At 51.4% G+C, this 15,404-nt stretch overlaps 1 protein-coding gene across 1 annotated transcript in view; it reads left to right on the forward strand.

Annotated features, from left to right (window-relative positions):
• nfatc1 (nuclear factor of activated T cells 1) overlaps positions 1–15,404 on the forward strand; it is a 58,206-nt gene that overhangs the window by 27,494 nt on the left and 15,308 nt on the right. The window contains exons 7-8 of the mRNA XM_079259179.1: positions 7,477–7,532; positions 9,809–9,941. Of these exons, the coding sequence (XP_079115305.1) occupies positions 7,477–7,532; positions 9,809–9,941 (189 nt within the window). The remainder of the gene's footprint in view (positions 1–7,476; positions 7,533–9,808; positions 9,942–15,404) is intronic.

Genomic DNA, 15,404 nt, shown 5'->3' on the forward strand with positions numbered 1-15,404 from the left:
AGACAGACGTCTAGTTTCTGTCCCACGGTGACGAGACAGGCGTCTAGTTCCTGTCCCACGGTGACGAGACAGGCGTCTAGTTTCTGTCCCACGGTGACGAGACAGGCGTCTAGTTTCTGTCCCACGGTGACGAGACAGGCGTCTAGTTTCTGTCCCACGGTGACGAGACAGGCGTCTAGTTTCTGTCCCACGGTGACGAGACAGGCGTCTCGTTCCTGTCCCACGGTGACGAGACAGGCGTCTCGTTTCTGTCCCACGGTGACGAGACAGGCGTCTAGTTTCTGTCCCACGGTGACGAGACAGGCGTCTAGTTTCTGTCCCACGGTGACGAGACAGGCGTCTAGTTTCTGTCCCACGGTGACGAGACAGGCGTCTCGTTTCTGTCCCACGGTGACGAGACAGGCGTCTAGTTTCTGTCCCACGGTGACGAGACAGGCGTCTAGTTTCTGTCCCACGGTGACGAGACAGGCGTCTCGTTTCTGTCCCACGGTGACGAGACAGGCGTCTAGTTTCTGTCCCACGGTGACGAGACAGGCGTCTAGTTTCTGTCCCACGGTGACGAGACAGGCGTCTCGTTTCTGTCCCACGGTGACGAGACAGGCGTCTAGTTTCTGTCCCACGGTGACGAGACAGGCGTCTAGTTTCTGTCCCACGGTGACGAGACAGGCGTCTCGTTCCTGTCCCACGGTGACGAGACAGGCGTCTAGTTTCTGTCCCACGGTGACGAGACAGGCGTCTAGTTTCTGTCCCACGGTGACGAGACAGACGTCTAGTTTCTGTCCCACGGTGACGAGACAGGCGTTTAGTTCCTGTCCCACGGTGACGAGACAGGCGTCTCGTTTCTGTCCCACGGTGACGAGACAGGCGTCTCGTTTCTGTCCCACGGTGACGAGACAGGCGTCTAGTTTCTGTCCCACGGTGACGAGACAGGCGTCTAGTTTCTGTCCCACGGTGACGAGACAGGCGTCTAGTTTCTGTCCCACGGTGACGAGACAGGCGTCTAGTTTCTGTCCCACGGTGACGAGACAGGCGTCTAGTTTCTGTCCCACGGTGACGAGACAGGCGTCTAGTTTCTGTCCCACGGTGACGAGACAGGCGTCTAGTTTCTGTCCCACGGTGACGAGACAGGCGTCTAGTTTCTGTGCCACGGTGACGAGACAGACGTCTAGTTTCTGTCCCACGGTGACGAGACAGACGTCTAGTTTCTGTCCCACGGTGACGAGACAGGCGTCTAGTTCCTGTCCCACGGTGACGAGACAGACGTCTAGTTTCTGTCCCACGGTGACGAGACAGGCGTCTCGTTTCTGTCCCACGGTGACGAGACAGGCGTCTAGTTTCTGTCCCACGGTGACGAGACAGGCGTCTAGTTTCTGTCCCACGGTGACGAGACAGGCGTCTCGTTTCTGTCCCACGGTGACGAGACAGGCGTCTAGTTTCTGTCCCACGGTGAGGAGACAGGCGTCTAGTTTCTGTCCCACGGTGAGGAGACAGGCGTCTAGTTTCTGTCCCACGGTGACGAGACAGGCGTCTAGTTTCTGTCCCACGGTGACGAGACAGGCGTCTAGTTTCTGTCCCACGGTGACGAGACAGGCGTCTAGTTTCTTTCCCACGGTGACGAGACAGGCGTCTAGTTTCTGTCCCACGGTGACGAGACAGGCGTCTAGTTTCTGTCCCACGGTGACGAGACAGGCGTCTCGTTTCTGTCCCACGGTGACGAGACAGGCGTCTAGTTTCTGTCCCACGTTGACGAGACAGGCGTCTCGTTTCTGTCCCACGGTGACGAGACAGGCGTCTAGTTTCTGTCCCACGGTGACGAGACAGGCGTCTCGTTTCTGTCCCACGGTGACGAGACAGGCGTCTAGTTTCTGTCCCACGTTGACGAGACAGGCGTCTAGTTTCTGTCCCACGGTGACGAGACAGGCGTCTAGTTTCTGTCCCACGGTGACGAGACAGGCGTCTAGTTTCTGTCCCACGGTGACGAGACAGGCGTCTAGTTTCTGTCCCACGGTGACGAGACAGGCGTCTAGTTCCTGTCCCACGGTGACGAGACAGGCGTCTAGTTTCTGTCCCACGTTGACGAGACAGGCGTCTCGTTCCTGTCCCACGGTGACGAGACAGGCGTCTCGTTCCTGTCCCACGGTGACGAGACAGGCGTCTAGTTTCTGTCCCACGGTGACGAGACAGGCGTCTAGTTTCTGTCCCACGGTGACGAGACAGGCGTTTAGTTCCTGTCCCACGGTGACGAGACAGGCGTCTCGTTTCTGTCCCACGGTGACGAGACAGGCGTCTCGTTTCTGTCCCACGGTGACGAGACAGACGTCTAGTTCCTGTCCCACGGTGACGAGACAGACGTCTAGTTCCTGTCCCACGGTGACGAGACAGACGTCTAGTTTCTGTCCCACGGTGACGAGACAGGCGTCTAGTTTCTGTCCCACGGTGACGAGACAGGCGTCTAGTTTCTGTCCCACGGTGACGAGACAGGCGTCTAGTTTCTGTCCCACGGTGACGAGACAGGCGTCTAGTTCCTGTCCCACGGTGACGAGACAGGCGTCTAGTTCCTGTCCCACGGTGACGAGACAGGCGTCTAGTTTCTGTCCCACGGTGACGAGACAGGCGTCTAGTTTCTGTCCCACGGTGACGAGACAGGCGTCTAGTTTCTGTCCCACGGTGACGAGACAGGCGTCTAGTTCCTGTCCCACGGTGACGAGACAGACGTCTAGTTTCGGTCCCACGGTGACGAGACAGACGTCTAGTTTCGGTCCCACGGTGACGAGACAGACGTCTAGTTTCTGTCCCACGGTGACGAGACAGACGTCTAGTTCCTGTCCCACGGTGACGAGACAGACGTCTCGTTTCTGTCCCACGGTGACGAGACAGACGTCTCGTTTCTGTCCCACCGTGACGAGACATACGTCTAGTTTCTGTCCCACCGTGACGAGACATACGTCTCGTTTCTGTCCCACGGTGACGAGACAGACGTCTAGTTTCTGTCCCACCGTGACGAGACAGGCGTCTAGTTTCTGTCCCACGGTGACGAGACAGACGTCTCGTTTCTGTCCCACCGTGACGAGACAGACGTCTAGTTTCTGTCCCACCGTGACGAGACAGACGTCTAGTTTCTGACAGACGTCTCTGTAACCAGCAGTATCTGCTTCCATTTGAAGTCTTGATGACCAGCAGCTCTGCGTGGACAGAGACGTTGTCATGGTCTCCGAGGTTTGAACTGTTTCCTTTGGATGCCGGTCGAGTCTTTAGCTAATGTTGCTATGCTACACGTTAGCGTCGCTGCAGACATCCAGCTCCCGTCTGTAAATGCAGCAGGAGGAGTCCTGTCATGAAAAGGTTAAACCATCCCCGAAGTCCTCGTGGTTTCAGGGCGGAAGCGGTTTCAGTCATCAGTCGGAGGACAAGGCAGCCCTTTCAGAGCGCCGCCCGGGCCGAGCATGTGTTTATATTTACTGTACGTTATGAGGGCTTGGGCCCATGCCATCCTGCTGTTTCACTCTGGGCACCAAAGTTTTACTCCACCCAGCTCCAATTAGGGAGCACAAGGAGCTGTTTGACTCCATCTATAAACACAACTTGACAAATAAGTGAATTGTCCATTGTTTGATCCGTCAGCAGCCGTGTGTCACTGACAGCTCTGTGTTTTGTCTGTCCTGGGAAAGTAATGGCTTTGCTTGGAATCGTGTGACTGCTCCGCGGCTGGGCGCTGCCACTGGGTTTATATGGGTTTATATGGCGACTGGTGATGCTGGCTGCAGACCAGCGCAGTGGGCCGGGAGCGGATTGGATGGGAGAGGAGCTGCAGCCGAGGCTTTTCATTGGCTGCTTGCAGGCGAGAGCAGATGTTGCTCTGTAGCTCTGGAACATTCTGCGGTTATCAGTTCTGTGGTGCACTTTACAAACAAAGGCATCCCACACATTCAGCTTTTCTAACGCTCCGCAGAAGTTTCCTGGCGAAAGGTGGACGGACGCAGGAAAGATTTTTTTCTAGGTTTTATTGTCTGTAGGGATGAAAAATGCTGTGTGAATGAGTCAGATGGGGGGGTCTGAAAGGAGAGCTGATCTCCTGCGTGTTGACATCAGCTCTGAAGGTTTCCCTGCAGCAGAGAAAACAGCTCGATGCTCTGCAGAAGGTTGCGCCTGCAGGGCCACCATGAGACTTTGTTTGGGCCAGAAACGTGTTTATCACTGGGTTGCATCAACTCTGTTTAGCAAGTGTTAGTCACATTGATCTGTTTTTATTATTATTATTATTATTATTATTATTTCATTTATTTATTTATTTATTTATTTTTTTACTTGTCCTGTCCAGCAGAATGATGGTCTGGCTTCTGAACACATTTACTCTTCCGTGAGGAGCCTGTGGATAATGAGGCTCCCCTCGGTTCCTAAAGCTTTATTGTATATTTTATTATTTATTTAATAAGTCTGTTATTTCAGTTTATAACTGCTGGACTGGAAAAGAAGAGATGATAGAGAGAAAGGATGAGGGAAAGTAGAAAACAAGCCACAGCAACTGTCACATCTTCTCTATTATTTATCTTTTCATGATGTCTTCAGTGTCCTCTGTGATTTAAATGAAGCAACAAAGTGGTAAACGTTCCCCGGCGGTTTGCAGGTGTTCCCACTGAGCAGTGTTTAGCCATTTAGCCTCAGTTTATTTTATTATTCATTTTGTGAGACTTGCAGATTATGCAAGGTGACCGTGTGGTGTTATTATTATTATTTTTTTTCTACTGGCTGCAAAGAATTTGATCTGACTTTTTTTTAAGCTTTTTCCCTCTTTATCTTTTCTAAAACTCTGAAATCCGCTGCTCCTCCACATCGAGAGGAACCAGTTGAGGTGGCTCGGGCATCTGGTCAGGATGCCTCCTGGACCTCCCTGGTGAGGTGTTCCAGGCACGTCCCTCTGGGAGGAGACCCCGGGGAAGACCCAGGACACGCTGGAGGGATTATATCTCTCGGCTGGCCTGGGAACGCCTCGGGATCCCCTGGCAAATGTGTGAGTTGGCAAATGTGGCTGGGGAGAGGGAAGTCTGGGCTTCCCTGCTTAGGCTGCTGCCCCCGCGACCCGACCCCGGATAAGCGGCAGAAGATAGATGGATGGAATTTGCTGTTGTTTGTTCCGCAGCGCGACATCTTTACTGGAAATGAACTGGTCACATGACCCCCCCCCCCCCGTGGCAGCGTCACGTCTGGGGACACGTAGATGTGGAAAAAGTGTTTCCATTACACTTTTACGATATTTCTGTATCGAAACGACAGAAAAACCTCCTCATGAGAGCATAAAAACTTTTTAGCGATATCTGAGACTTTTGTCGAAATGAAGGTGTTTTTTTGTGTATTTTAGGTGTGATGGAAACGCAGCTTCTGCTTCTCTGAAATGCTCCTTATAGCCGCCGTGTTCCTGCCAGGTCACCTGATTAGTTGTTAAAAGCTGTTAGTTTTCCAGCTTTCGCTGTTCCAACTTTCTACAGATGCTTCAGACAATCAGCTCCATGAGATGATAAAACGTCTCAGTTCCATCATGGCACGTTATTTTCTACTGAGAATGAAATGTGGGTTTGTTTCGTTTGGTTTAAACGAAACTCCGTGTCTCCATCTGGTGAACCTGCTGTGCGTCGCCGCGAAGAGAATCCCAGCAGCCGCTTCCTGTCTGACACCACCTTTGTCTTCTATCTTAGATGTGATTCGTGAAAGCGCTTGTGGGAAGGCTTGTGTGCACGTGCACGTCTGCAGCATGCATGTGCACCAGATGCAGCTTAAGCTGGTGTCACGTAGCGCTTTGGTTTTACTAGGATTTACCTCCCTTCATTCATAAAGACTGAATCAGCGCATGTTTAGCCTGGAGCTGCAGAGAAGACGGCGTGTTTCTGGATCCTCTTCACATATGATGGAGCTTTAACCTGCATGAACTGGGTTCACTGGAATCATACTGAGTCCATGCACTGGTTTCCAGTCGAGAAAAGCGCTGCTTTGCAGGAAGCCAGACTCCAGACTTCTTCTTCTGCTGGTCCGGGAGAATCCCGAGACGTTCCCAGGCCAGCTGCGTTTCCATTAGTTTGTTTTTTTGCTAAATAAAAGAAATATTTGTAAAATTCCGACCAGGAGTGTTTGTGGTTTACCTGCGTTTCCAGTGAAAGGTGTCTGCAGATGAAGTTTCACCAGAATCCCGGCCGATGGCAGGTATCCAGGTGGCTTCAGGGCTTTCCTCTTGCTGTGGAGGATTCTCCACAGTTTCTGCAAGCCCTCCTCCGTCATCTCTCGTTCTCATTCCTTCAACGTTGTTAGCTACAGAGATGGTTTGCCTTTCTCTTGTCCTCCTTTGTCCACACACACCTCGCCATCTGCACTTGAGTTGGTCATGTGACCCCCAACGCCACGTCTGCTGACGTGTAACGGAGCTTCCATCACACCTTTGCTTCATATTTCTATTTGGACTCATCTGAAAAACTATTATAAAAAAGAAACTCTGATATTTTAGAGTTTTTTCAGGTTTTTATTGTGATATTTCAGATGGAGGGAAAATGAAAACGTAGCTGCAGTTCCTCCTGAACGCCTCCTGGTGGAAGGTACCACCTCGCCAGGGAGGCAGGCCCCATGGTCGCCGCCCACAGCTGGTGACCACAGGCGAGGGCAGGAACCTCGATCCACCGACAGATAAAGAGCTTCGTTCTTTGGCTCCTCCTTCACCGTGACCAGCAGACGCCGCGGCGGTCCGCCTGCCGATCTTACGCTCCATCCTTCCCTCCCTCCTCTACCAGACGTACACGAACTCCCCCACTTGGAGCCGGACCTCATTCCCGACCCGGAGAGGACACTTTCTGACTGAGGACCGTGGGCTCTGATTTGGCAGTGAATTGGCGCTCACGGCGTAAGGTGAACAGATTCACATCGTCTGCATAAAGAAGAACTCAGTCCTGCGTCCACCAAACTGGATCCCCTCCAACACCACGGCCGATCCGAGACCTTCTGTCCATTAAAGTTCTGAAAAGAATCTGTGACAAGGAGCAGCGCTGGAGGACTCCAACCTTCACTGGAAAGAAGAGATAGAAGAAGAAGGACACGTCTTGTAGGGTTCTTAGATGTGTAAACCAGGCTGACAGCAGCCGGTGTTTCTGACTCGTATGACGCCTCATGTGTCTCTGCCTGCTGGGAAAACCTCCTTATTGTGACAACAATAAGGAAAAAATGATCATTTGGGAATAACAGAGATTCCAACGGGAACATGAGACATAGTCTGTCTGAAACTGAGTCGAGTTTCCAGCCGTTGCACGTTGGCGAGCCAGCCAGCTGCTGGAGCACGTCGGGGAAGTCCAGCTTCGTCTCGTCCAGCCAAGACGTTGCTCATCCCTTTGGAATGACGGGACGGCTTTCAGGATGCAGCTCAGACGTCGTGACGCTGGCGATTCTCTCGGCTGTTCTCAGATGATTATCATCCGACTGATTTCTGATCTTCTTCTCTTCTAGATGGTCACCACCTCTGGGAGACCGAGGCCAAGGTGGAGAGAGACGCCTCCAAGCATGTAAGTGTTGCGTAAGACACAAGTCTGGATTCAGGAAGCATGAATAAAACAGCTGTTTGGTTTCTGCTTTGATTATAAACCAAATTACATTTTTGGCAGATTTCTTCACCTGATGAGAAGACGCAGAAGCAGGACTTTAACCCCTTATCACCTGAATGCAATTAGTTACATAACAACTGAATAAATACAGGAAAAAGTCACATAAAGTACAATTAATATGAAATGAATTGATAACAATCAATAAAGGAAATAATAAGAAGAGTAAATAAAAGAAAAAAGACAAGAATCGGTTTATTCAAAAACATAAATAAATGAAGAAACATCAGCAGCGGTGTGTTGCGAATCTGAGACAACAGGTGTCAGAACTCACCTGTTTTAGGTAAATAAATCTGTTTGTGACAAAGTAAACAAATCAAGTTGAATCTGGTTGTTTGTGAAAAGTACGAAGATCAAAGCAGCAGCAGGAGCGACGCTTCCACAACGTTTTCCTTCCGGTAGCCGCCGAGGTGGCGTTTAGCGGCGAATGAAACCAACTGCCTTTCTGCTTCAGTCCGTCTCGCCGCCGGCGTCGGGTTTCCTGGACCGAGGCGAGCGGACCTGTCCGTCCGAACCGTGTGGGAACGGTGTCGGCGTTCAGCCTGTGGGAGCTGGAGCTGAACCCGACAGACGTGGTGGGAGTCTGGGAGACAGACCGGGGGATTAGAGGGTGTCTGGATGTGCACCTGCTCCCAGTTTCACAGCAACTGCTGGGACACATCTGTCTGCCTCCCTCCCCCACTCGGCCCACTCGGCCCAGTCGGCCCAGTCGGCTGGATCGCTCCCAGTTCAAACACCGTGGCCAGATTTAGTCTCCACACCCGCTCCAGACCTCCAGCTCCTGGTACCTCCTGGTACCGCCAGCTCCTGGTACCTTCTGGTACCGCCAGCTCCTGGTACCTTCTGGTACCGCCAGCTCCTGGTACCTCCTGGTACCTCCTAGTACCTCCTGGTACCGCCAGCTCCTGGTACCTCCTGGTACCGCCAGCTCCTGGTACCTCCTGGTACCACCAGCTCCTGGTACCTCCTGGTACCGCCAGCTCCTGGTACCTCCTGGTACCTCCTGGTACCGCCATCTCCTGGTACCTCCTGGTACCTCCTGGTACCACCAGCTCCTGGTACCTCCTGGTACCGCCAGCTCCTGGTACCTCCTGGTACCACCAGCTCCTGGTACCTCCTGGTACCACCAGCTCCTGGTACCTCCCGGTACCTCCTGGTACCGCCAGCTCCTGGTACCTCCTGGTACCGCCAGCTCCTGGTACCTCCTGGTACCACCAGCTCCTGGTACCTCCTGGTACCTCCTGGTACCACCAGCTCCTGGTACCTCCTGGTACCACCAGCTCCTGGTACCGCCAGCTCCTGGTACCTCCTGGTACCTCCTGGTACCTCCTGGTACCACCAGCTCCTGGTACCTCCTGGTACCTCCTGGTACCTCCTGGTACCTCCTGGTACCGCCAGCTCCTGGTACCACCAGCTCCTGGTACCGCCAGCTCCTGGTACCTCCTGGTACCTCCTGGTACCTCCTGGTACCGCCTCTGTCCCCTGCATGCTCTGGAGGAGCAGGGATGGTTATTTACAGCTGGACTCAGGTTGCTCCCAGAAACTAAGATGGACGATCGTCACGTTTCCACGTTGGGAGCTAAAAATGCTCCGCGTCGTACTTCCATTTGTTTCAGAGAAATCATCGGGTTGAGACATCTGAGCCGTCCTGACCAGCAGCAACCTCCGGCGCTTAAGTCATGCAGGAGAGCCAAAACCTGCAGTTCCCCCCTCATCCACTAGGGGCTCCAAAACAGAGTGAATCCCTCTAGACTCCCATGTTTAAGTTATTTATCTGTCAACCCTTAATTTAAAATGATTTATCTTTATCACAAACGCTACATGGAATACAACTAAAACTAAAAAACATTAATACTAAAAAATGCTTTAACAACTATTATAAATTTCACTGATGAGTTAATTATTTTTATAGTTATAACTATTATTATTTTTTCTAAATGATAAAATAATGGAACTACAGATTACTAAAATATTATTCACATTTATTAAATGGAAAATAAAAACACTCCCCCCGGTGATATCAAGTGGTATTGCTCTGTTTTCTGCGTCACACGACACATGGCTAAGCTCCAAATAACATACGTAACCAAGGAGACTGCGAGTTACGTGTCTGTAACGTGTGCAAAACACTTTTTGTCTGTTCAAAATAAAATAAATGTGTTTGTTTTTCTATCTTGCAGAATTCACTTCTAGTCGAAATCCCTCCGTACAGAAACCAAAGACTGTCCACTCCCGTCCACGTAAACTTCTACGTCTGCAACGGCAAGAGGAAAAGAAGCCAGTACCAGCGCTTCACCTACGTCCCCGCCAGCGGTAAATGTCTCCACTACGTACACAACTACGCATTCTTTTAACACACTTCCATTTAGACAGAAAAATCATACTTTCACTGGATATTTCTGAGATATCTCAAAAATCTACGTGCATGCTTTTATTTAATCAAGGTATCAATGAAATATATTAAAATTTATATTCAGAAGCTGGAAAACAACGAAATCTGTGTTTATTCTGCGCGTCTAACTTTCAGAAAATGGTAGAAATGAACCGATGCCGTCGAAGCAAACAGACCAGAAGGTTCATGTTTGGACGGAGAGAAAAGTAATCAGCAGGAAAACTGATCCGGTCAAAAAGTTAAGCTGAAAGTAAAACACTTCGCTCTTACAACCTGCAGGAAATGGAAGATGAAAGCTGTTATTTAATGTAAACTGTCGGAAGTGAAGGTAGAACTGGCCGTTATCGACTCTTTCAGCTTTTAGCTGCTTACCTGCCTCATTCGACTCGATTCTGTTTGTGGTTTTTACCGTTTTTACTTCGGAGGTAAAAAGTGAAGCCCATGAAGAAGTGCATAAAACTGCAGTTCTCCCTTCATCCACTAGGGGCTGCAAAACAGAGCAAATCCCCATAGACTCCCATGTTAAAAAGACCAACTTCACAGCAGAAATAAACATGTTTACAGCCTGGTTCAAAAATCCATTTTAGGTTTAATAGGTCAGGTTTACCTTCATGACAACTGTGGGGGGAGTGAATTTTTTTCTAACTCGCCCGTTTAAAAGTAATTTAATCTCAAAGTTCGACATATTTAGGGGCGTGTCCTTTTGATTGACAGGTACCGATCTTCGGCTTCAAGTCAGAAGAACGTAGAACAACCGCGGTTTTTAGCCGGTTAAGAACGTGACTTAGCTTTAGCCTGCTTACCTCCGTTAGCTGGTTAGCTCCTGTTATCTCTGGGTTAGCTCAGTTAGCTCTTAGCTACAGAAAGCTCAGAGTTCGCTCGATGTCAATCATCCACAATGACGCTCACAGCCCCCCTCTCAGCTCCACCTCTTTGCCCATATTTGTATTTTCCGGGCGAGACGACGCGCATGCCCCTACCAAGATGGCGATGGTGGGAACCGCCCACCGAGCTTCAATTCAGCTCTTCAGAAACCTACGGGTGACGTGACGGAGGCTCAATGCCGTCCAATCTATGGATTTTACAGATACTATTTTAACATCCTGATTAACACTCTAGACCTAAAACACCCTCCAATCTGAGCAGGAATGAGTTTGTTTTTTTAGTGTGAAAACAACAAACATGTAGACATAAAGTTGCGGGGCGACGCTGCGGGGCGACGCTGCGGGGCGACGCTGCAGGGGCGACGCTGCAGGGGCGACGCTGCGGGGCGACGCTGCGGGGCGACGCTGCGGGGCGACACTGCAGGGGCGACGCTGCGGGGCGACGCTGCGGGGCGACGCTGCGGGGCGACGCTGTGGCGACGCTGCTGGGGCGACGCTGCGGGGCGACGCTGCTGGGGCGACGCTGCTGGGGCGACGCGACGCTGCGGGGCGACGCTGCTGGGGCGACACTGCAGGGGCGACGCTGCTGTGGAAACGCTGCAGGGGCGACGCTGCGGGGGCGACGCTGCTGGGGCGACGCTGCGGGGGCGACGCTGCGGGGGCGACGCTGCGGGGGCGACGCTGCTGGGGCGACGCTGCTGGGGCGACGCTGCTGGGGCGACACTGCAGAGGCGACACTGCAGAGGCGACACTGCTGGGGCGACGCTGCTGGGGCGACGCTGCTGGGGCGACGCTGCTGTGGCGACGCTGCTGGGGCGACACTGCAGAGGCGACACTGCAGGGGCGACACTGCAGGGGCGACGCTGCTGTGGCGACACTGCAGGGGCGACACTGCTGGGGCGACACTGCTGTGGCGACACTGCAGAGGCGACACTGCAGGGGCGACACTGCAGGGGCGACGCTGCAGGGGCGACGCTGCTGTGGCGACGCTGCTGGGGCGACGCTGCTGGGGCGACGCTGCTGTGGAGACGCTGCGGGGGCGACGCTGCTGGGGCGACGCTTCGGGGGCGACGCTGCAAGGGCGACGCTGCTGGGGCGACGCTGCGGGGGCGACGCTGCTGGGGCGACGCTGCTGGGGCGACGCTGCAAGGGCGACGCTGCTGGGGCGACGCTGCTGGGGCGACGCTGCGGGGGCGACGCTGCTGGGGCGACGCTTCGGGGGCGACGCTGCTGGGGCGACGCTTCGGGGGCGACGCTGCGGGGGCGACGCTGCGGGGGCGACGCTGCTGGGGCGACGCTTCGGGGGCGACGCTGCTGGGGCGACGCTTCGGGGGCGACGCTGCGGGGGCGACGCTGCGGGGGCGACGCTGCGGGGGCGACGCTGCTGGGGCGACGCTGCGGGGGCGACGCTGCGGGGCGACGCTGCTGTCCTCCACCATGTCCTCCTCGCTCCTCTCTGACTTTCAGACGAATTAGAAACATTTCCAGCAGGATTCAGAACAAACGGTTCGGGTTCAGCTCGTCTGGCGGTTTTCCTGGGAGGAACAAAGCAGCTTATTATCCCTCCATTGTAAAACACAAATCCATAAAATCTGTTCTTTCCGTACCTGAGGGTCTGCAGCGAGCGGGCGGACCCGCGGGGTGGGGAAGGACCATGGGAAAAGCACGATATTTGAAGCGAACCTGCTGCCAAGCTAAATATAAACACTGACCCAGCAGCTGAGAAGCAGCTCGGCCTCGGAGCCGGAATCCAGTGGGTGGTTCAAAGCCGCGATTCAGCCCAGGCCGACCCAGCCCAGAGCGGGGGCGGCGGAGCGCCCCGCCGTCAAAGTGGAGCATTGTCCTCGGGATGCGGAGAGCGCGGGAGGGGGTGGACGACTGTTGCCGTGGCAACAGGTCCGTGAGCACAACAATATCTGGAATTTGAGGAAAAAGGAGAAAATGAGTCAGAAAGTTTAAAACCAGAGAAGAGATCTCATGATCACGCGGAAACACGGTCTTCTAGAAAGCTCCGTGAGAACAAAGACCTCCACCAAGCAGCCTCCATACAGTCTACCAGCCTGTGTCCTGGTCCACTTTGCTCCTACCAGGTCCACATGCAGCCGGTTTTTCATGTATCCCTGCTCCAACAATCTGCAATCCAGCAGGAAAACACGGAAAACCTGCTGGATTGCAGACCACGTAGAACCGAACTGAAGACCCCCGCTCTAGCTCTTCGATTCTTAGATTCACTGAAAATGAATCCACTACGGTGGCCCTGAAGTTCAAACCATGACTACAACATGGCTGGAGTTTGTACAACGTACGACTTCCAAATGACAGAGATCGTTTAAGAATCCGACAATTTACAGAAACAAAACAAATATACGCAGGTGCCGTCGTCCAATCAGCAGCTTCTCATGCTGCTCTCTGGTACCAACCCCTTCCAGTTAGTTATCCCAGTTGTGTTCTTTCATTTCTAGCCCCAACGTCACGACAGCCTGTGTGACGTAGGGGTCACGTGACCAGTTGAAGTAAAGATGGCGCGGTGTGTACAGATGGAGGAGGAAACGGAAATCTTTTTACAGATAATTAAAGAGAGAAAGTGACCTCCGTACTTGATAAACAACAGCGAAATGCAGTTTTACAAAGAGTTTGAAAGGGATTTCAGCTGTTCTGGGAACGTCTCAGGACCACTGTACAAGCTGGGAAATGTGGCCGGTGGGGGGAAGTCTGGCTGTCCAGCTGGTGTTGCGTCCGCTATTCCGCCTGCTGGATAAGACATGAGAAAACATCTGAATGCTGCTGCTGTGTACCTGACACGCTCCGAGCTGAGTGGGGCTTAAAGAACCCCCAAACAATTAATTAAAATTAAAATGTATGAATCCTGAGCGCCGGAAGGGTTTGAGATGTCATTGATTCACTCTAATGTGAACAGAATGTAAATATTTTTTAGTTTAAAACAAATGGGAGCTAATCTTTGGTGTGAAAATGCAGGTTTTTTTTTAAATGGGGGTTAATGGGAGACAAAGAAAACTTTCTTACACTTGGACCAGCGTAGCTCCAAACCTGCAAGTCACAGCTCATTTTACCTGAGGCTTGTTTAAAGCCGACTGAAATTCCTTCGTTTTTATGTGTAATTTGTGGATGTACATGGAAAAATTTTCAGAATAATTCTTTGGGCCAGATTTCAGATTTTAATCTTTTTTTTTCCCTAAAAGCAAAACCTCCAATTGTGTCCAACCCATAAAAGATATGAAGATGTCCCTTTCCTCAGTTATGAGTTGATCTTTTATGAATCATGTACATTTTGAATGATGTTTCTCGGTGAACGTAGACCTGAGCTGCAAGTTTCAAAAGCTGGCTGGATTCTGGCTCATTCAGCCAAATCTAGCTCAGTATTATCAACACGCATGTTTCGATAATAATAATGTTTGTTGAGTCGACACTGCGAATGTTTTTGTGTTTCTTTGAACTGACAAAGTGAAACAAAGGATGTTCGTTCCTTTAAAAATGTCATTTTAAGAAAAAGAAAAGCCCTGAACATCTGAGCAGGTGCAACAACAGCTCTTGTGAAACCAGATTTATTCCGAGGTGTAAAACACACGAACAGTATTTATGCACCGGAAACTCAGTCAGAGGTTCCACTTTGTGGCAAAGCAAACATTTGTGCCTGTGTTTCTCTCTCTGCTTACTGTATCCTCCACAGGCAGGCTTACTTCCTGCAAACAGGCCCAAAATAGAGCTGCGTTTGCTATTTTCGTCTTGCGGTTGTGCAGCCATCTCTACACAGTTCCTTTCTTCCAGCTGTTGACAGCGGAGGCTTCGGTGAGGCGTCACTCTTCGGCCTCATTAATGAAACGACCTTTAGAATCAGAAATATCTGAGCAGAAAGCAGGAAAACAGCAGCGCTGAAGCAGTTTTTATTTGTTGTATCAGTTTACTGTTTCCTCCATCACAACCGTACAGGAATTTGTCAATTTTGATGTTTGCTTAATGTATTCGTATAATATTTGTTCATAAATGTAGTTATTTATTCTCCCTGTTAATGTAGTTAATGTATCGGGATCAGTGATGGGGCAGTGAGGGGGCAGGGTTCGGTGATAGGGTGTTGTAGGGGCGGGGGCATTGAGGCTGAAACAGAAGCTCGTTGACGGTGTTTGTGTAACGTGTTTGGCTAACGTGTTTGAGTAACGTGTTTGGGTAACGTGTTTATGTAACGTGTTTGAGTAACGTGTTTGTGACGTGTTTGTGTAACGTGTTTGTGTAATGTGTTTGGGTAACGTGTTTGTGTAACGTGTTTGTGACGTGTTTGTGTTACGTGTTTGTGTAATGTGTTTGGGTAACGTGTTTGTGTAACGTGTTTGAGTAACATGTTTGGGTAACGTGTTTATGTAACGTGTTTGAGTAACGTGTTTGTGACGTGTTTGTGTTACGTGTTTGTGACGTGTTTGTGTTACGTGTTTGTGTAATGTGTTTGAGTAACATGTTTGGGTAACGTGTTTATGTAACGTGTTTGAG

The sequence above is a fragment of the Telmatherina bonti genome, assembly GCF_933228915.1.
Source record: "Telmatherina bonti genome assembly, chromosome: 19".
Classification (NCBI taxonomy): Eukaryota; Metazoa; Chordata; class Actinopteri; order Atheriniformes; family Telmatherinidae; genus Telmatherina; species Telmatherina bonti.